The 23,622-nt window shown below is 37.8% G+C and overlaps 1 protein-coding gene across 1 annotated transcript in view; it reads right to left on the bottom strand.

The window, feature by feature from the left end:
• DOCK2 (dedicator of cytokinesis 2) overlaps positions 1-23,622 on the bottom strand; it is a 513,293-nt gene that overhangs the window by 78,906 nt on the left and 410,765 nt on the right. The window contains exons 31-33 of the mRNA XM_050962509.1: positions 7,275-7,375; positions 7,124-7,182; positions 957-1,105 (exon numbers count right to left, since the gene is read on the bottom strand). Of these exons, the coding sequence (XP_050818466.1) occupies positions 957-1,105; positions 7,124-7,182; positions 7,275-7,375 (309 nt within the window). The remainder of the gene's footprint in view (positions 1-956; positions 1,106-7,123; positions 7,183-7,274; positions 7,376-23,622) is intronic.

Raw genomic sequence — 23,622 nt, 5'->3', positions numbered from 1 at the left:
CAAAAATTTTCTGTGTTCCAGATGGAAAATTTTAGAGGGATGGACAGCATTTTCCTTAATAAAACCTGACTTTCACAAGCTTTATTTTCAAAGTTTTTCCAGTTAGAAAACAGTAAAGATCTGTGAAAAGCGGGTGCTTAATCACTTTTGCACTTTTTTACCTTTTTTTTACCTCTCTACTCCCTCACTGCTTTTTCCAGTGGAAGAAAGGGGGAAGGGATTTTAAAAGGGAGAGAAAGGGGAAATACATGAACAAATAAAAAAAAAAATCAGTTTCTGAAAAACAAAATTGAATAACATTTTAAGATTAAATGAACATTTTTTTATTTATAAAATTCTTATTGAGAACCTTACATTTTGATTGAAAAGTTTTGAAATGAGATTTTTCCTGTGAAATTTTCTGTGGGAAAAGTTTGGGTTTTATGACCAACTCTAATAATATTTCGTGTCTTGCTAACTATTCACTATAACTATTACTTCAGGTATTCTGTATTCAACACTAATTATTTCTACTGTATGATCATCGGTCTTTTACATCTTGTGACAGTGTGTCCGTTTCATGTTTGAATGACTCGTTTGTTTACAGGCAGAAAGAGGGCTACATTAAGTCACTTTTTTTGCACTTGCACACCAACATAGTCACACAAGATTTCCTGGGTTTTTAGCTTTCTGCAAACAGAAAACTCACTGCATATAGTTCACAATTAAAGGTTAACAAATGCTTAATACCTTTTTGAAGCAGATGTCCAGCTATATTCAGAGTCTTTAAGTCTATGCATCCAAAGAAGTGGGCTGTAGCCCACGAAAGCTTATGCTCAAATAAGTTTGTTAGTGTCTAATGTGCCACAAATACTCCTGTTCTTTTTGCGGATACAGACTAACATGGCTGCTACTCTGAAACCTGTCTTTAAGAATAATGTAGCTATTAAAACAAATCTTATGTATCTTTCTATTACCTTTTTGAATTCTCCTGTCTTATGATATTCACAGAGCATCATATCAAAGAAGATTGGGATTGTAGCTTTTCGTAGCTCTACTTCTGGAATCAGAGTCATTTCCAAGATTGGTCCAACCATCCCCGGAATAAAGCAGATTTTATTCTGGCCTAAAACAGAATGGTGAAAGAAGTATTGGAAAAGAGAAGAGAACTACCATTTTGGTAAGAACCAATCTAAGATTTTTAGCCATTAAAATACAGTTATAACTATCTGTTTCAGTAAAGATCTCAGTTAGTTACACATCTTTCTCAATTCTTTCTTCAGAAGCAGAAGGCATGTTGAGGGATATATTCTCATTTCAAGGTACTGGGTCATTTGCTGCTTGAAATGAGAATTTATGCCAGCTGAATGAATTCACACTTTGGCATCCTTTCAATTTTTCAGCTTTTCACATCTTACTGAATACCCTACTGTAAATGCTTGCAGTGAAAAGTAATCAGGCTCTAAGACATCCTTCCCCTCCAAACCAATCAATTGGAGAGAGTATTACAATAGCTATATGACATGTTCTCTTATCTAAGTTATAAAGGAAGGGGCAAAATCAGCCTTTATTCCTTAATGAATAATGTTAAAAATTAAAAATTCAGAACAGAAATTGTATCCTGGTAGGCATTATAGATCATGTGCACAACTATTGAAAAGTCACATGAAATAATCCTGTATCACAGCGGTTACATTAGTTGTCAAAGAACCCCCAGATTGTGCTTTAGGAGACATCTGCAATTATGACACAATAGAACTGTTGTAGCAATTGTCGTATCCAAAAAAAACCCAGGTACTAAACATTCTCCAAAAGCAGATTGTTTCATAGAAAGAGGATTTTCTATATGAATCTGATCACACTAGTCCATGAAATCCAGTGTCCTGCCTCTGGGAGCATGTAATATCTGGTGTTTCCAGGCAAGGAGGAAAATTGCCATCAACAAATGTGACCAACTTTACAATTCCTGTGTCTTATTTTATTAAAAAATTATATAAGATGCCCATCATTGTAGCATCTGGGCATCAATACTACACTAGTCTGATTTTCCTCTCACACCAGTTTCATACTGGTGTGCTGAGATGTGGCGTAGAAGTCTCTTTCAGGAACCACTCTAGGAGAAGGAGAGAATCTAGGAGAAGAGCTTCCCCTTTCATAGAACAGTGAAGATGCGCACAAGTAGAACCTCTCCAAAAGGGAATGCATATCTCTGACCAGTTGCAACAGGCTACAGAGATTCGACCCCCTGACTCTGAGATATAGCTTGCATACACAAACAAATATACTTTTAAAAAACAATTACTGGAAACTAGAGAACATAAATTTTACTGTTACTTAATAATGGCCACCCTTTCACTGGAGCAATACTTCCCACTTAGAGGGTTTTATCACTTCAAAGTCTTTAAAAGACTGAGCCTGAAAACATATAACGTTCTATCAGATGTATGGCTTACCATCATGAATAGTCCCGTTGCAATAAATTGGAATGTTGATGATAGTAAGCACTACATTTGGTTGTTAACATTTGCAGAAGCAGGTCCCTTAAGTCTCTCACCTTTCTGCGGTAGGTCTGCTATGTTTCTTTATTTTAAAGATGGGGAACTGAGACACAAAGAAGTTAAGGAACTTGCCAACGGACACAGGGTAGTTAGTGTCAGAGCCGGGATTAAAATGTTCCTTCCCTGTATTCTCAAATTCAATCCACCAGCCTATGTTACCTTTTCGTTCCCTACTCCAGGCAGCACAATCTAAATAAACAATTTGGTCTGTGTATGATTTACAGTATTTACTTTGTTTTGAAGGTTTTTTTCTTTAAATAGACAGTAGCACTTTGGAAATTAGATCAAATAAATCTGAGGATAATTAATATCAAATGATGGTTATGACATAGATAATGGTTTTGTGGTCTGAATTTTCTAAGATGCCCTTTTTTTCTGGCTGTTGCTATGGCACAGATTGTTAGATTTGGGGAGGGGCAGTAGAAGCAGAGAATGACCCTCAGACAGGCAGTGTAATACACAGTGAATGGAATGACTCTAGAGATGTTCTGCGATGTTACTGGATTTAAGAAAAATAATTGCAGAGATGTTTTTGATTCACAAAGCAAGGGTTGATTTGGGAAGAGATTAACTTAAAAGGCACACTTACTGCTACCAGACTCTAAAGAATGAGAATGATGACAATGGTTTTAAAGGCTTTCTTTTTCTTTTGCTCTTAATTGGGCAGATTCTTATCTTTTTTTTTAAATGATTGCTTTGAAATCTAAACAATCAATATGCTAAAATAGTAAGACTTAACCAGACTTGCCTGAATAATATTTGTTGTATTAAAATCTCTGTCTAAAAGCAAAGAAATGCTCTAGTCTCAAATTAAGAATTTGCAGGGTTTAAATAAAATTTACCACAGAGTATCTGATCACTAGGACGGGTGTTTTTGATGCAAGGTATTGAGAGGAAACATCCAAAATTCACAGTCAAGCACTGACATCTGGGTCCAATTGGGCAACTGCACAGTTAAATATAGATATCAAAGAAATATCATTGCTCTTCATGAAAGAGACTCAAACAAGCCTTTTATCAGAAAAGAATATTTTCCATGTCTTTATGCAACTAACACAGCCCCTTTCAGTACATATTTGAAAAGTATAATTGATTTCATAGTATAGGGTGTTATAACAGCCTCAGCAACTGTCTGCTTCAGTTGTTGCCTTCTGAGGCTCAGATAGCTCCTGCCTCTACATACTCTCTCCCTTCTGATGTCTATCCTAACTTTGGTGATGGAGATACAGACCTAAGAAGATCTGGACATACTGTAAGGGGAAAATTTCACTCCCCTCAAATAAGATATATTGGTACAGAAATTCAGGAAAAAAGACACACTACAACGTTTTGATGTAAGGAATCCTTGTCACAATGAAGTCTTGGGTAGAAAGGTGAATACATTACAGAATCTTGTACCTATCAATACAATGTGATACTACATGTGGGAAGGAAACAGACACCCTGCATTTTCCAAAGTAATCCTACATGTTAAAGAACAAAAAAGTGATGGGATAGGCAGTATTCATGTTTGTTACTCAACAGAAGTCTGTCATTGCTTACTGTAGAGCAAACAGCTGAAAATGGCTCATTTGTAGATAATTAAATTTGCCTAGAATACCCTTACACCAACAAAATGGCAGGAAAACTAATTATGCAGCAGCCTTTAACGATACCCTATATTTTCTACTCATGACTTGTTGATTTTTTGTTTAGAACAAATTATTTTCCTCCTCAATCTATTTAGACTTTTAGATCTCCCCTTATATAAAAGAAAGTGACTTCCGGGGCTGTAACAGAAGCTATGATTGTTTGATAGGTTGGAGTTGCTACATGTTCAGTAACCAAAAAGGACATTTGTCATTTCTGAGTTCTACTTCTAAGATGAACAAATTTAATGTGAGCTGACATCTTTCATACTGTAGCTTTTTGCTCTCTTTTCAGAGGTCAACATGATGTTAAAGTAACCAGACATATTTTCCTCTCTTTTCCTTAATATGGGCCTCTGCATTCAATTTTCACTGGTTAGTACACAGAAAAGCAAGGGGTACCATTTGAGAAACTCAAGAACATTCAAGATTGGGTTCTACATCACAGTGCTTTTCTCTCTCATGTAATCATTTAGAGGAGTATGAAAAAGGTAGCTATCCATACAATACAAAATATTTAGGGTCTGCTCACATTCAAGTAATTAGAACAATTGGATAGGACAATAGGATAACTTCAACAGAAGCAAGACTGGGACCTTAGGCTGAGATTTTCAAAGCTGCCTGATGTATTTGGCCATCCAAATCATATTAATTTTAATGGGAAATCAGCGTCCAAATCCACTAGATGCCTTTTAATACCTCGGCCTTAATCTTTATGACTGGTGTACATATAAACGAAGTGTAAGCACATTTTATTATGATAGGCCTTGGAAAGAGGACTGAATGCTCCAAATGCAAGAGAAAGCCTATTTGGGAGTTGGCATCTTTGGGAAGAATGGGATTTACCATGTGTCTTCAATACTACAGCGAGCTAGCCAATCCACAGCAACTCACTGCAGAAAGCCTAGAACAGGCCCCACAGATGACAGAGATAAGGAGGATGAGAATAGGAAGAAGAAAAGCTTAGCCAGTGATTAAATATTTTAGGGGACATTGACCCAAGAGTAAGATTTCTCTGCTAGTTGAACTTTGTTCACAAATCCCTACACAGATCTGCTAACTTTTTATTTTTTTTAATATTGATAAAACCAAACCATATCTGTTCAACTAGCATTTTCCTCTATTAGAGTTTCTCTATAATATAATGCCACTGAATAATGACTGTAAGTGCCAATGGAAAAAAATGCATTTCATTTAAGCAAAATAAACATATGTTCAGAATTGAAATAACCTGGGATTAAGGCAGTAGCATCATTAAAGTGGAGGTAACAGATACCAGACACACAACTAAATTTAAACTAGCTATTACAAAGCTTAAATATATACCCAGGCTCACAAATCTAGCCAGTGGAGGATAAATATAATATTTATATTTTAAACACACCCATCTCTTATAGAGCTACATGAAATATTTTCCATGAAATAAATCTACAAAATTTGCTTATTTTTGAGTCCACGGAACATCTTCTCTGTTGGATAGTTGTGAAAATTTCAAGATACCTTTTAATTATATATTTCTGGCTAAAAGTTTCAAGGTATGGTTGGACAAATTAGGCTCATTGCATTCCTGCTGGGACCATAGTTTATTCAGCCTAGCCCCAGATACTCAGGTGAATCAGCAGAAGCCATGTTTGTTGGTTTTCCTTAGTGAAGTGACTGCCTTTTTAAGCTCACCATTATCCTGTTGTATTTGCCCTGTAGTGGAGGATAGGGGTTCTCTTTGGCAAGTGTCAGATCACTTCAGCAGTTAACAGGGAATAGCTCTCTGCTTCCTAGGTCTAGATGAGAGAGGTTTTTATCCCTCCCCTGAAGACAATCCAGGATTTTGTAATGAGGCAGGAATAAACTAAAATGTGTTTCAAGGACTGGGAAAAAAAAGCCTTACAGTGAGAGACTTGATGAACTTAGTCTGTTTAACTTATCAAAAAGAAGATAATGAGGTGATTTGATTATAGTGTACAAGTATAAGGGGAGAAAATATGGGGTATTTAAAGTCTCTCTAATCTAGTGAAGAAAGGCATAAGAAAAATCAATGGCTGGAAGTAAAACCAAATTAGAAATAAGGCATACATTTTTAACAATGAGCGTGATTAACCATTGGAACAAACTATCAAGAGAAGCAATGGCTTCAAACCAAGATGCCTTTCTGGAAGATATGCTTTAGTGAAATGCAGATGACTGGGCTCAATACAGGGTTAACTGGCTGAAAATGTTATGCAGGAGGCCAAATAGATGATCTAACGATCCCTTCTGACATTAAATTCTATGATGGAGTTTGTAAGGGGACAGAGGGTTTGACCTTTACAGGTTCAGATACCAAGACCAAAAGATCTAGTCTTTTGGGTGATTAGCAGAACTAAATTCCAGACTTTTCCAGGTCTCATTATCACCATATAGTCACAGGTACTGATCACATATATAGTCTTGCACTCACATCCCCAAAAGCAGGGTGAGAATAATTTAAGGAGGATAAGATTATTATCATCATCATCATCATCATTTCAGTTTGGGACTCACAAAAGAGCAGTGGCAGAACTAACATTAAGTGGTTGTATGCAAGGTGTAATAATAGTGATGGGCCTACAACTAACATGTGGTTCCAAACAGCCCCTAACCTTCAGACTATCTGAAATTCTAGATCCAGTTTGAATACAAAACCACAGCAGGCAAAATGCAACTAAATCTGGTGTGGATTTAGACAATATTGCTGAAATCTTCTGACAATCCTTTCTTAAATTTTAAGAGAGCAGCTTGTGAGTTTTCAGATGTATAACAGACACCAGGCAGATGAAGTGATTTTGCTGGTGGCAGCATCTGCTTGGGCTGCCAAAGGAAAAACATCTGACAGTGTTGAAAATCAGATCTATTTAAAATTCCTGAATCATGTCACAGACTCTTTCCAAAGAGAAGTGGGGGCACTATGGGTACAGATGTGCTTGAGACTGTATAGTTACTCACCAAGTTTGTACCACATGTCACGGATAGCAAAGCCAATTAAACGTCTCATATCTCCATATCTAGAAGAGAAAAGGGAAAAACCACTAGTTTTATTGATGTTTTATTATGATAGCAAAGGAAATACCATCTAAGATATTGATATTATACTTACTTATTCAGGATCTTATTGTACTTTGCATGGGAGAAATGTTCTAGTTGCAGAGAATCCTGGGTAATAAAAGCCACTGCCAGATGAAAATAGTTGTTCCACAGCTGTAAATTGAATATTAGGAAGTTATAATGGTTTTGAAATAACACGAGAAGTAATATTAAGAACATGTGTAAACCTGAATGATTGATGAAGGAAAATGATGCAAACAACACGAGGTTTTGATATTATGCAAAGTTGTGTGTTATTACTACTAGACAATTAGCATAAAGGCAAGGGAGATGGATTTTTATAACCACTGGTCTGCATTTGCTCTTAATAACAGAATTTAAACAAATAGTGCTAATGGAGATTCATGTGGGGATCATTAGGTAATAACAATAAACCACAAACCATAGCAGGGCTGGGTAAAATACGGTACATCCCACTACTCACCAAATCCAGAGGCATCCAGTGCATTTATGCCATATTTGAGTGTCTCCTTAACAAGGGCCTCACCTCTTTGTGCCATATTCCACTGCAGTTTTTGTGCAAAACTCCCATTTATTCTGAAGGGAATTCTGCACATGAAGCAAGGGCAAAATATGGTCCTGTGTATCTCCCATTAATGATGAGTCATGCACATGCACTGAGAAGAGAATAACCCCTATATTTTAAATCCTTCCTTATTGCTGACAGCAGATTGCTTTGTTCTCTTGATAATCAAAATGAAATACTGGGAAATTCTCCCACATGCTTTAATGATAAAGGATTATATATTGCAGCAGTATGAGTTTTCCCATTGGGAGAATGGTTGGCCATCCCAGGAGCAGCTAAAGCAAATGCTAATTTAAAAGGCTTGTAAATAGTAAGAAATGCTTTCAATTGGTATCTTTTTTAAAAAAAAACGTTTAATTATATCTAAATGGTTAAGATGATTATTGTTAAATGCTATAGCCGAAAGGAGACAGTAAATGCATTCAGCACTTATTTAAAAGTATTAAACAAAATGCATGTGACTGTTACAAACTATTCCCCACTAGTTAGATAGAGAGAAACTCATCCCAGTGCAGAGGGCCTGAACAAAACCCTACATATTGTGTAAGGCCTGCATTAAAAGTGTAAGTCGGTTTCACCCTTTGAGATCTGAAGAGCTCTTTGTGCACAACCTAAAATTATCCGGAACAGATACCAACATCCAACAAAATATATATGAGTAAAATAGGAACATTTCCTGTAGTAAACAAAATCTTCAAATCCTTTCTACAGTGTCAAAAAGCTGCTGCACTAAGATCAATATATTCCTCCTTTAGTGCCCCACAGCTTCTCTACAGTCTTCCTTTCCAGATTTCACTTATTCAAAAACCTTATGGAAGGACTCTACAGTAATGGTTTTGTTCCTGGTTTAAGTATCTACAATCCATAGATCGTATTCATCCTTGGTGTAACTCCACAGAATTCAGTTGAATTATACCAGGGTTTTATTTAGCCTGGATCATATTATACAATTCAATTATGGCCTAAACTGATCCTGACAAATCAGAATCTTATTGGAACCTACATTTGGATATTAACACAACACAGGACAGCATCTTGTCTGTTACCAGTATTTAATTCACACCCCAATCTAATTTTTGACAGTATATAGCAATGGAGAATACTTGAAGACATTTCCTCCCAAGATAAATATTATTCAGGTTCAATAACTCGAGTTTTTGACTTATTAAAAATATCTGATAGAGTGATTTGAACCACTTTGTTTCTTTTGAAGACTTTGGGGTTCTGTATCTATTGATGAATGTGAAACACACCACAAACAGGTAAATTCCATTGGTGAAAGTGGGAATTTCTCATACAAATCCCTGCTCACCAATAGGCCTGGAGATGCATGATCTCTAATTCCAGGACTGACACTGAGCCCCTTTGTGGTCTAGAATAAGCTCCTAATGTCTCTCCCTCAATTTCTCTATTTGTAAAATGCAATCCTATCCTCCCCTGAAGTGATTCACTGTGGAGTAGGAAACACAGTATTTTGCATTTCTAGAGTATATGATAGTTAAGGACCTTAAAACTCTTAATAACTGAATTAAGCCCCACAACACTGTGCAAGGTTCAGCATTGTCCCCATGTTATAGATGGGGAAATGCAGGCAAGGAGAAGTCAAACACCCCACTGGTAAAGAAGAGAACCCTCACTGCATGACTTCCAGTGCTGTGTTCTAAACCATAGTCCCTGCTTCCTCAGAACTTCTCTAATCTGGAAACACAACTGCATGGGTAACTTAACGGACAGCAAGTTCTTGTGGTGTATTTATGTAGAACACAGAGGCATTGACAGAATTTATACTCACACTTGAATATATATCAATTGTCAAGTTGGAAACGGGAGGATCCCACAACAGGCTTCCAACAATCTCATGAGGAGTAGGAAATCTGGCTGGTTTTGACTTCTCTGATTCTATCAGGCTAGCCAGCAAAAGAAAGCACTGCAGCAAGGTGTTAAGGTGCTCACACATTATTTTCCCTTGTAGCTACATAATTAGTCTACTTGCTTAGACTCACTGACCAACGGTCTGATTCTTTTTGACATTACATTGGGAATGGCAAATTGATTTATGTTGACTGATTTATGATTTTCACTTATAAGTGAAGGAAAGGTTAAATATGATGGCAAATGTCCAGTATATTTTAAATTGGATAAAAAAAAGGGGCTAGTGAGCTTTTTACTGCATGGAAAATAGCATTTGGATTGAAAAGTTGATTACCAAGTTTCTGACTAATGTCAAAAATAAATATTAACTCTGAACATCAAAGTCTAGAACAGAAATAATTATAGATGTTCTATTTACTATACCATTCCATTGGTATATTTTTAGTTGTCTTTGATCCTTCATGCCTTATGGATTGTGCAGAAGACAGTGGCACCTGAATCAGTTGCAATATGTAACAAATTTCAAATGTGTATTGGACTCTTGAACACATTTTGTAGAGAAATGGGTCACATCTTTTAAATAAAATGTTTCATGTGATCATGAGCCATAACAATAAAAGAAGTCTAGATGTCACAGAAAACTGAAAAGGATCACATTAAATAATCATTCTACGATTATGATAGATTTTAGGGGGGTTGTTTTGGTTTAATTCACAATACATTTTTAGCTCCTAATAATTCTGCCTATGTTCACATACATTTGTCTTTATACCCATTACAGCTGAATAGTTTACAAAGAATATTTTATTCTTTGATTTTAGCCATAAGCAATATTGTGAATGTCAGGATTTTTTTAAAATGTCCTTTTAAAAATTTTTTTACTCTATGGATTTATCACAAATATTGATGTTCAAGCAGCATTGCTTAGCTGTTCCTGGTAAGATATATTATATAGTATTTCCATTTTCTTATTGGATGACCATGCAAGAACTTTCATTGTCAATGTCAGTGAGTGCAAATTTAAAATTCAGTTTATGCAAAGACTGAACATCTAACTTGGAGATTACTGGGACAAATATTCACACAAAGAACATCCGATCAATTGTGAGACTCCTGATGGAAACCAAATGCAAAAGGGGTGCACAAACATACAAACATGGTCCCAATAACTTCATATAAAGTGTTGAATCAATATTCACAGAAATAATTTACATTTTTCACCACCTCTTGTACATGTTGCACTAGAAAAATGCAAGTTACTAACAGAGGTATAAGCTAGAAATAGAGTTTAATAAATACGAGCTAAAAGTTCAAACCTACAGATAATGCAACACGTTAGAAGTGACAAACGAAAGGGACAAAATGATCTAATGGGATTTCTGATTTTGAACTGAAAAGCAGGGAAGAACAAATTGCAAAAAGCTTTAATTAATTGTGTGTGAACACACTGCTCATAAGAAGTTCCAGGTAGCACTCTTGAAACTCATGTCCACTACATTTTCACTGAACAGGTAGAGAGGATGAATAGTAGCAGTGATAGCTTCCCCATGCTATCTTGCCAAAAGGTCTCAATCCTGACTTAGAGGGCTTGACTCTTTGGCACATTCTTCCTTAGTCTCTCCCCCTGAGACTTTCAACCTCTGTGCAATTAAAGCAGCTCTTTTTCACCCAGACATTCCAAAGTGCATTATAAAAGACTGGTAAAAATGATCTTTTTATTTTTATTGATTTATTTATTTTTGTACATGTGGTAATGGAGCCAGAAAGCTCATGACTTGCTCTTGGTCTCTCAGCTGCTAAATAGGCTCATAGACTCATAGACTTTAAGGTCAGAAGGGACCATTATGATCATCTAGTCTGACCTCCTGCACAATGCAGGCCACAGAATCTCACCCATCCACTTCATAACAAACCCCTAACCTATGTCTGACTTATCAAAGTCCTCAAATTGTGGTTTGAAGACCTCAAGTTACAGAGAATCCACCAGCAAGTGACCCGTGCCCCACAGTGCAGATGAAGGTGAAAAACCTCCAGGGCCTCTGCCAATCTGCCCTGGAGGAAAATTCCTTCCAAACCCCAAATATGGCGATCAGTTAAACCCTCAGCATGTGGGCAAGACTCACCAGCCAGACACCCAAGAAATAATTCTCTGTAGTAACTCAGATCTCATCCCATCTAACATCCCATCACAGACCACTGGGCATACTTACCTGCTGATAATCAAAGATCAATTGCCAAATTAATTGCCAAAATTAGGCTATCCCATCATACCATCCCCTCCATAAACTTATCAAGCTTAGTCTTTATGTCTTTTGCCCCCACTACTCTCCTTGGAAGGCTGTTCCAGAACTTCATTCCTCTAATGGTTAGAAACCTTCATCTAATTTCAAGTCTAAACTTCCTAGAGTCCAGTTTATATCCATTTGTTCTTGTGTCCACATTGGTACTAAGCTTAAATAATTCCTCTCCCTCCCTAATATTTATCCCTTTGATATATTTATAAAGAGCAATCATATGCCCCCTCAACCTTCTTTTGGTTAGGCTAAACATGCCAAGCTCTTTGAGTCTCCTTTCAAAAGACAGGTTTTCCATTCCTTGGATCATCCTAGTAGCCTGTCTCTGAACCTGTTCCAGTTTGGAATTCATCCTTCTTAAACATGGGAGACCAGAACTGCACACAGTATTCCAGATGAGGTCTCACCAGTGCCTTGTATAACGGCACTAACACCTCCTTATCTTTGCTGGAAATACCTCACCTGATGCATCCTAAAACTGCATTAGCTTTTTTAACGGCCATATCACACTGGCAGCTCATAGTCATCCTGTGATCAACCAATACTCCGAGGTCCTTCTCCTCCTCTGTTACTTCCAGCTGACGTGTCCCCAATTTATAACTAAAATTCTTGTTATTAATCCTTAAATGTGTGACCTTGCACTTTTCACTATTAAATTTCATCCTATTACTATTACTCCAGTTTACAAGGTCATCCAGATCTGCCTGTAGGATATCTCAGTCCTTCTCTGTGTTAGCAATACTTCCCAGCTTTGTGTCATCCACAAACTTTATTAGCACATTCCCACTTTTTGTGCCAAGGTCAGTAATAAAAAGATTAAATAAGATTGGTCCCAAAACCGATCCCTGAGGAACTCCACTAGTAACCTCTTTCCAGCCTGACAGTTCACCTTTCAATACGACCCGTTGTAATCTCCCCTTTAACCAGTTCCTTATCCACCTTTCAATTTTCATATTGATCCTCATCTTTTCCAATTTAACTAATAATTCCCCATGTGGAACCATATCAAATGCCTTTCTGAAATCGAGGTAAATTAGATCCATTGCGTTTCCTTTGTCTAAAAAATCTGTTACCTTCTCAAAGAAGGAGATCAGGTTGGTTTGGCACGATCTACTTTTTGTAAAACCATGTTGTATTTTGTCCCAATTACCATTGACCTCAATGTCCTTAACTCCTTCAAAATTTTTTCCCAGACCTTACATACTACAGACGTCAAACTAACAGGTCTATAGTTACTTGGATCACTTTTTTTCCCTTTCTTAAAAATAGGAACAATGTTAGCAATTCTCCAGTCACACGGTACAACCCCTGAGTTTACAGATTCATTAAAAATTCTTGCTAATGGGCTTGCAATTTCATATGCCAGTTCCTTTAATATTCTTGTATGAAGATTATCTGGTCCCTAAGATTTTGTCCCATTAAGCTGTTCGAGTTTGGCTTCTACCTCAGATGTGGTAATATCTACCTCCATATCCTCATTCCCATTTGTCATCCTACCATTATCTCTAAGCTCCTCAGTAGCCTCATTAAAGACTGAGGCAAAGTATTTGTTTAGATATTGGGCCATGCCTAGATTATCCTTAACCTCCACTCCATCCTCAGTGTTTAGCGGTCCCACTTCTTTCTTTGTTTTCTTCTTATTTGTATGGCTATAGAACCTTTTACTATTGGTTTTAATTCCCTTTGCAAAGTCAAATCTGCATGGCTTTTGGCCTTTCTCACTTTATCCCTACATGATCTGACCCCAATAAGGTAGCTTTCCTTGCTAATCCTTCCCATCTTCCACTCCTTGTAGGCTTTCTGCTTTTTCTTAATCACCTCTCTGAGATGCTTGCTCATCCAACTTGGTCTACAACTCCTACCCATGATTTTTTCCCCCTTTCTTGGGATGTAGGCTTCTGATAGTTTCTGCAATTTTGACTTGAAGTAGTTCCAGGCCTCCTCCGCCTTTAGATCCACAAGTTCTTCAGTCCAATCCACTTCCCTAACTAATTTCCTTAATTCTTTAAAGTTAGCCCTTTTGAAATAAAAAACCCTAGTCCCAGATCTATTTTTGTTTATCCTTCCATCTAGTTTGAACTGAATTAGCTCATGATCACTCGAACCAGGGTTCTCCCCACAACCATTTCTTCTATGAAGTCCTGACTACTCACCAAAACCAAATCTAAAATGGCATCCCCTCTTGTTGGTTCTTCAGCTACTTGGTGAAGAAATCCATCAGCTATCACATCTAGAAAAATCTGAGCCCTACTATTATTACTAGCACCTGTCGTCCAGTCTATATCTGGGAAGTAAAGTCTCCCATAATCACACAATCCTCATTAGTGTTTACTTCATTAAAAACATTAAAGAGGTCTCAATCCATATCCAAATCAGATCCCGACGGACTGTAGCACACCCCAAGCACTATCTCAGGGGAGGCTCTAGTAGCTTTCTTTCCCAATGTGATTTTTGCCCAGATAGACTCTGTCTTATCCATTCCATCACTTCTTATTTCTTTACAGTTAATCTCATCATTGATATACAATGCTACTCCACCACCTTTGCCTTGATTTCTGTCTTTCCTAAACAGCACATAGCCTTCAATACCTGTACTCCAGTCATGACTACTATTCCACCATGTTTCTGTTATCCCTATAATATCTGGTTTCACTTCCTGCACCAACAGCTCTAGTTCCTCCATTTTGTTACCTAGGCTCCTCGCATTAGTGTACAGACATCTTAATTTTTGCTGTTTGGCTTCACTAACATTCTTTACCCAATTAGGCACAGACATTCTACCACAAGTATCACCTATTCAATTGGTATCTACACTACCCTTCCTCCTTATGTCCATTCTTCTGCCCATGGCTGTATCTTTTCTTACTTTGTTTTCTTCCCTCTCAATGTTAAATTCTGGCATGGAGATTACCTGGACATCTTCCAACCATCTCCCCCAAATTCCTAGTTTAAAGCTCTCTTAATCAGTTGTGCCAGCCTCCATCCTAGAAGTCTATTTCCCTCCTTACTCAAGTGAAGTCCATCCCGAGAGAACAGTCTTCTGTCCATGAATGCCTCCCAGTGGCCATACATCCCAAATCCTTCCTTATAGCACCACTGCCTGAGCCATTTGTTCATCGCCGTAATCTTGTCACACCTTTGTTGCCCTTCACTAGGAACAGGCAGAATCCCACTGAAGATCACTTGAGCCTCGATTTCCTTAAGCATCTTCCCCAGTCTGGCCTAGTCTCCCTTGATACATTCCAGCGAGAATCTAGCCGTATCATTCGTTCCCATATGAAGGACAATCAACGGATTCTTTCCCGCTCCCGTTAGGATCCTTTTCAGCCTCAGGTCCACATCCCGTATCTTAGCACCTGGCAGATAGCACACCCTTCTGTTCTCTGGATCAGCTCTAGTTACAGGCCTGTCTATTCTTCTCAGTAAGGAGTAGACCTGCCTTTTTTTGGTGACAGTGTGATTCTTCAGTCTATCCCCTGCTCCCACTGGCTGCAAGTCCTCTTCATTCCTATTCACCCTTGCAATCCTCTGCAACCCATCCCGTATGCTCCTGGGGCTCATATTTGGTGTTGTCTCCATTGACTCTTCCCCTCTTCCTATAGGACTAGCTGCTCTTCTCTTCTTCCTTGCCCTCTCACCTTCAGCAACCACCTGCTGTGCCCCTTCTTCATTTTCCAACTCTGCAAACCTGTTCCTGAGCTCTATTTCTCCTTCACTGGCCCGTCTTTTCCTCTGCGTGGTTCTCTTAGTCACATGCTTCCACCGTCCACTTTCCTGACCCAGCAGTCTCCCTTCAGAATTCTTTGGTCCTGCCTCCATCTGCAAGTCTGAGCTTATCCCTTCAGCCTCCTTATATCTTTGCTCCATCATCTGCTCGGACCCCCTTCCAAACTCTACCAGAGTTTCCACCTGCATCTCCAGTCCTCGGATCTTTTCTTCCATCAGCTCTATCTGGCGGCACTTCATGCAGACAAAACTCTTTTCAGGTACCCCCTCCAGGATCATGTATATGCCGCAGCAGTTGGATTGGGAAGAGAACCCAGGTATTTTTATTTTTGGTCTCACATCAAATTCTCTAAACTACAGCTGCTTGTTAGGGCCAAGTAGAGTGGTGATTTTGTGATAAGCATACTTGTCCTCTGGGAAAGAGATCAAACCGAGTTAGCTGCTTTAGGCACTATTGCTTCATCTGCTCACTAGGATGTTGCTACCATCTTTATGCCAATAAGTCACAAATCTTTATTTCCACTATTGTCGGGTCTCAGTTCATCCTGCCCCTTTGAATCTCCCTCTCCTACATCCTGTCACTGTTGACACCACTGCCATCCATTTCTTCATGCAGGCATGACATCTGAGGTTCATGTTTGACCCCTTCCTCTCCTTTGCCTCACCCGTTCAGCCTGTATCCAAATTCTTCTTCCTCCACAACATGTTAAAAATCAAACCTTTTGTTACTATTCACACAACTTTTTTGTTGTTGAGCCCTTACTACCTGCCATCTTGAATATCGCAACTTCCTCCTCTCCAGTCTCCTGGACATACAGTACCCCTTACATCCAATCAACAGCAGATGCTAAAATAATTTTTCCAGCTTGGTACCCTCCTCCATCTTTGAATTCCTCCATTGGCTCCTGCTTTCCACCATATCACATTCAATATTTTTGTCCTCTTCTTCCAGGCCCTTCACAGTTCTGTTCTCCCTATTTATCCACTTGTCTCCTATTGAATTACTTGGCTGCCCCTCCACTCTGCCAGGAATGCCATTCTTGAGCTCATTATAGCTTGAATATTTCATGGCACAGATAGGCCATGCACACAAACAGTTACATACATGGGCTACGACACCACAGTATGGATAGAAAGGGGGTAGAGAGCGTGGAAGGGTAACGAAATTGCAATACAAATCAGCCTTAGGACATGCATATAGATACACCTAATTAGCCATCCTGATTCACTGTGGTTATAACATGCAGCCAGTCAGCATTTTATCATGAATACTTCATTCCATTTGATAGAAATTCTAGCTTTATAAATAATATACCTTCTGTTATTAGTTAAGCAGAGTTTAAATAGGCAGAGACAAAGAAACTTGCTACCTTTTGGGGCTCAATCCTATGACTTGCTGAGTACTTCCAACTTTCACTGAAGTCACTGATAGTAGATAGCACTCAGCATCATTTCAAAGGAAACAATTAGCAAAATCTTGCAGGATTTCTACCACGTTATTTTCTTTGCAAAACACTGTTTCTGAATCTGTGCTGATAGTATGAAGCAGAAATTTTTTGTGGTTAATGAAAACAAAACGTTATTAAAAAAACTTTGAAGAAACTAAGCACATATTATAGGTCAACAACAGATTGCTTAATTTTTAAGCCTTCAAAGATTCAGCGAAGTAGCCCGCTTCCACTCCTTTGCATTGCTGTCTGCTTCATGTCTAATTATGCCATTCAAGCAACACAATTTCTCAAACCACCCTTCCCCGCAAATGCAAAAATATGACAACAGCAGGTTGAAGGGCACATAAGAAGAAGCAAGCACAGGAGTGGTAAAGTTGTGATGTCCCTTATGAAAAAACCTAATATAATACCCTTTCTATAGATTTTTTTTACCATCCCAAAGTTTTAATAGTTATAGATGTGCAATATGATTAAATAAAACTTACTGAATATTCTTTCCTTTAAAAGGGTATTCTAATTTCTTAGAACCTTATTACATTTCTATATAATGTCATTGGTGTCCTCCCTTTAAATCTTTAAAGGACTTTTCCATATGAGGTGAAAGTAGTACACAAATATATCTCCATTCATATGTGACAAAGGCCTTAGAAATGATAAGGGGCATGTGAGTTCCATATATAAATATCAATTTCTATATTAATGTAGAATAACAAACTGAGACTACTTTCTTCCACTCTGGCCACAGAAGACTCACACAAGACAACTGGCAATGCAGTCATTCTGGTCTATTACCAGGTGCTACAGAAATACAAATACTACTAAGTGACAACATCATACCCCATGCAGTTAGAGAGACCTTGCAATGTGCTAATAAAATGTATAAGGAAGAAATAAAACACAGTAGCCCAAATGCATTGAAATGTATGCTATGGTGTACACATTCATGCTTTCAAATATATGCTATTGGCTAAACTTTTCTATCCTTTGAGTACAACATTCAATGTTGTTTACATTCTGCAGCCTCTCTCTTGCAGGGTTGTCTATAGTGCCCATCACTATAATACATAAACACCCTGTTCTCTAAGTGTATGTATAATATGTTGAGCGTTATTTTAGCAGAGACTTTAAGATGAACATTTATATTAAGCTGTGTTATTGTGCTATACTGATGCTAAAATATGAGGTTCAGCTAGTTAGTTCCATGAGTTAATAATACTCAGCTTCCAAGAACTAATAACTGTGACTGGTAAATGAATGAGAGAAAGATAGAAAAACATGTAGTATTTATATTCCTTGACGTGATAACCTATTCTGGCATTATGGGCTGAGGGTTGTGTGCAGGTGTCTATATATTTTGTAACAAAATCCTGTAGTAGGGTTATAGCTAGTGAGCACAGAATTACTAATACCATACCAATAAAAGTATACACATGTCACTTTCTTCCCAAAGCCCTATGAGAAGGGCTGTTAAGCAGCAAAACAGGAGTCAACAGGGATGAACCTTGCATGACAGTTTTGCAGGTGATGCTCTTCTTTATATTTCACTACAAATAACACAACAAAACGGTTTCTATTAGCATCATCTCTCCTGTCCCTACAATGTCAGAAGCTGTCACTCTCAGTCAGAAAGACTACAGAAAGAATGCTGCAAATATAAAGTCATTTCAAGCAATGAAGTGGCATTTGGGTGGTGTGGAAGCTGACTGCATTATAGTGTTGATGTGTTCAGTCACTGAATAGAAGTAATATCTACATATAACAGGCTCCTTCCAGACCTTGAGGTGATGGAACCATGCACTGACAGTGACAGTGCTCCAATCCAAGGTCATGTCTGACGGCTGACATAAGTGATGAGCAGGAGAAAAAAGGAAGCGTCAATTTCTAAATGCCTATTGTTTATAAAAGTAAAATGTAGCAATGCACCAGCAGGGCATACATAAAAATAAATAGCAATAAAAGATGAGAAGATGGAAGTTATTACTCCGTATTCATTTTCCTCTTCATATTAACACCTAGTTGGAAAACCAAACATGTTCTTTTCAAAAATGAAGAAAGAAAAAATGTAAATGACTTCTGAGACTGAAAGGAGCTGGTCCTAAATAAAATAAAACAAATCTCTGTCCTAGATCTTGAGACGTATAGAAAGACGAGATAGTAGAACTGAGGATTATTATTAAGACATGTTTTGTTAACTGTGTAGACCTGTAAAATTATTTTTTCATGAATTATTGAAATGGTGATTTACATTTAAACTTATTTAACATGTTTCTACTTCTTTTCTACAAAAACATTTAAGAATATGTTTTCACATATGTTATCATGGGTGTATGTTTCTTGTTCCTAAAATTCTATTACCATCAATCATTTGCTTGTTTTAGAAATCTTTGCTTATAGCACTAACAGCTGAGCAGTTAAATAGCTGTTACATTCTTTAGGGTAAAATAAAGGCAGTTCTGAACACACAAATATTTGCTGTGTTAAATGTTAAATGCCTGTTGGTGAATATAGCAACATAAGTGACCATTCAATTGGAGAAAATTCAGTCAATTTTGAGTTTGATCAAAGAAGACTGGATAGTTACCACACAACATTACAACTCCCTTTGGATTTGTTCGGAAGTTAAACTTCAATTACTAAATAGTCCCCAGACTGTCCAAAATTAGGCAGTTTAGAACTGTCAGATTTACTGTAAATATAGCAAAATATTTTAGAGATATCCATAGATGCTTATATTGCAGAAATACAGAACAACGTATCAAATCCTGTTCGTGGCTAGTGGTTCTCAACCCGCAGCCCAATCAGCACGCAGCTGGCAGCACATGTGACATCCTTAGGGCAATACAGGGAGTATATATATTGTGTGGATGCAGCCCACATAATACATGGAGAGCTGCATATGCAGCCCACAATGGTAAATAGGTTGAGAACCACTGATCCAACCTAAAACACTCGGCTGGGTGGGCAACTGCAGATCATGTGCTCTGATGTTGCTATATCAGACTTAAGGTTGATGGAAGGCAAGACACTGCCAAGTGATCACCTCATCTATTACTTATGCCTCTTCTAAAGTCATGTTGCATGTAAATGTATAAGGATCCTCTACAGAGCTGGAGTGAACAGCAACTGCCCTAACTCCCTAATCCCTCTACCACCATGGAGAGGAACTGTATTGGTTCAGCTATATTTGGGAATCTCTGCTGCTGTGGATGGGATTTGCCCCTTTCTGAACACACTAAGCAATGAGTTTCTATCCATTAAAGTCTCAAATGGACAAAATCTTGCAAAATTAACTCTTGATACCCAACAGCAAAATACAGCATATTGAACACATCTGAGATCCCTTGCCGTAGTGGCATTTGAAAGGGAAATTATTATTCTTTATTAAATAAATGAGTTTGCAGGACCCTCAAGCCTTAATAGTCAGAATGAAGAAGATTTTTTTTTAAATGAGATTTTAAGCATCTCATTGAAAAAACTGAACAATTCTACTTCAGGAAAGGGAGATCATTTTAAAAGCATCAAGAAATAGGGAAAATCTCCCCTTAATAAAGTGATGTTTGGCAGCTGAGCTGGTGCTTATATATCACAGTGATGGCTACATTAGAAATACCTAGTTGGTGAGATAGTTATGAGTTTGTTTTCTATTAATGAAACCCTTATGAACGTGAAGGAGTTCTTAAACTGTATTCTCTTAGATCTGCAGGGAATTGACAGTTTCCATGGCACTTATCTCAAGGGTACAAATTTGTCCTGGTGTCTTTAGTCAAAATTTCTCCTCCCCTCCACTGTTGTGCAGTGCCCTTGTGCAAGCTGTGTGCCTCTCTCCCCTCCTAGAGCTGTCTTCATGTCAGTGGTACTGTGCTATTGTGGTGCTGTGAACCACTTTTGAGATTCTTCAGTATGAAAGACACTACTTTAAACCGAAGATACCGATTCAACCCATTTTTACCTTTACCAGTTTAGAGGAGGAAAAGATTTTAGAATAATCAAAATATTGTTAAATACAACTGTATCAGGATAGCAAACCAAGATAAAAATTAAGTTTCACTGCCATTCATTTTAAGAAGTGAAAGAAAGACAGCACTGGTTATAGCAAAATGAGGGCAAATGTATGAATCCCCCTACCTAGAACTGCCAATAAGACCTTTATCTTGACTTGCAGTTAAATTGCTATTCTGTATTACTGCTGAGCAAAGGCTAACTCATGTACCATATTTGGCCATGGTTTTTGTGTAAACCTAATAAATAGCAATCTCATCTCTGAGCTACAATTTGGGAAACTCTTTGTCAGGAGAAGCAGGACAAGAACATACTTACAAGTTTATGTTTCGAAGACTGTTTGCAGTTATTGCCAAGTTAGGTGGATTCCACAGGTTAATAAATGGCTTCTCATCCCATGCATAACAATTAAAGATCAGAAAAAGAAAATATTGGTGGGGTTATCATATGTAGAAAGAGTTTACTGCATTGTAGTAATGTGTATAGTAGATGACAAAAGTCCTCCTATTACCATATAGTACCAAGGTATGATACAAATAAGGTTAGAAATGTGAATTTTAATAATAAAACCTGGAAATGTGAAGAAAGGCAGGGGTTCTAAATCTTATCTCCCTCGGCTAGAACTAATGCTGCTAGTGGGCCACTGTGGTAAGAAAAGATTAAACTGAAAAGCAAAAGATCCAGATGCAGTAAGCCTGTCCTGGCTATGCTATCTAGACCAAAAGGTAAAAGGTTAAGGGGATTTCAAATCTGAAGATTAGCCCAGATTAGACATTTCATTAACAGTCACAGCTGGCCTGTAAGTGCCTGTGATTGTTCTGTATGTGTAGCTTCATTCTTTATTTCTGTTGCCCCTGCCAGGAGATTTCTTATAATAAATATTTTTTAAAATACAAAACTTGTGCATGTGGAGGGTCAATTCTACTTCGCTCTCAACCCGCTAGCCCACCGCAGGGTTTCTTCTTCGATCATTTTTGGAGAACTGTGTAACTGAAATATTACAATTGCACATTCACCAGCTCAGGTAAAACAACAGTTAGTCTTCATGCATGAGCATCAACTCAGCTACTTTGTATATTTCAGCTACTCTGTATACTTTGTAACATTTTACAACATAGAGGGCAATACAGTAAGCTTCACATTTTACCACAAAAGCAGGAATACAAATAAGTCTGTGCAACATGTATGCATGAATATTAATGCTGGACCTTATATTTTTATCTCCTGACTTTGACTAACTGAGCAACCTTGATGTTTTGTTTCAATGTTTTATGAATTATATTTCAGAGGCTGGTTGAAAAAAAATTCTCAATGGGAGGTGGGGTGGGGAAGGTTTAATAGGTCTTGTGGAAGTTTAGTAAGGATGAATTCAAAAGAGAATGTCGGGCCACTGCAAACCAGGCAAAAAAAGAAGGTTTCATGTATACAGAGGAATAAGGGGAAAGGCATGAAAGCCAGAGGAAAGTTAAGCTCATGTGGCTGGAGTGGTCAAGGGGTAAGTGGAAAACTGAGAGTAGAGGACTGAGCATGTACAATGGACCTTGAAGACAAGGAGCTTAAATCTGACGTGGAAGGCATGAGAAAGCCAGTGAAAGGATAAAAAGGGATGGAGGCAGTTAAACTTTGCTGTAGTGATGTTTCCAGAGAGGGAATACATTTGCAAACATAACTTTGCATTACATTTATTTGTTTGGCTGATATTCAGTTTGGAGATGAAGGGATCTGATAAAACAGTTATAAAGTATTTAAAAGAGACAATAGTGAAGATTCAAAGAAAATATTTGAGAATTACAGTGCCAGAAGAGCTAGACCTGCAACCTCTGAAAACACTGGAAGATCTATCTGTGGAATCAGTTGGGAAATAGAAACACAAGGCATTATATTAATTTCTAAATGATATTTCAACTTCCACTCAGTCTTGCCTGTCAGTCATCTGTCTTTACTGAAGTTTCTGAGATGTGCACAGCCTTTGCCTCTTCCAACCAAAATATGATGTGAAATTCAGGCTTTAAAAGGGAAGCAGTGCACACAGTATTGTAGGCTGTGTGTATCAAGAAAATGAACAGCAAATACTGTGCTCTGCAAGACATTATTTAATCTCCAATCCAGTTTTGGACTCTCCTGTTACTAGTTTTGTATAGGGAGTCAGATACCTCCTTGTATGCTTCCCAACTATGTCCAAAGAACTCCACAGTTTATGGTGTTACACTGGGAATGACATTAGCACATTACATCATATCCAAACAGTAGAAGCAGGAAGTTTATAATGACCTCTCTGAACCCAGTCTGCAAACCCATTAGATTCTTAGACCTGGGCAGCTGCCTCTTGAATTTGGGGACAGTTGTAATAATTGGGTCTATGTATTTACCCTAATAGCGAGCTCGACAGAGAGAAGCGAGTGACAGTTTATAAAATCTCACAATAATCTATAACAATAAATGTTGGTGGGAAAAGGTGAAAAGAGGAGAAAG

Source organism: Gopherus flavomarginatus, chromosome 7 (genome assembly GCF_025201925.1).
Source record: "Gopherus flavomarginatus isolate rGopFla2 chromosome 7, rGopFla2.mat.asm, whole genome shotgun sequence".
In the NCBI taxonomy this organism is placed as follows: Eukaryota; Metazoa; Chordata; order Testudines; family Testudinidae; genus Gopherus; species Gopherus flavomarginatus.
This window is presented reverse-complemented; position numbering and strand designations above follow the sequence as displayed.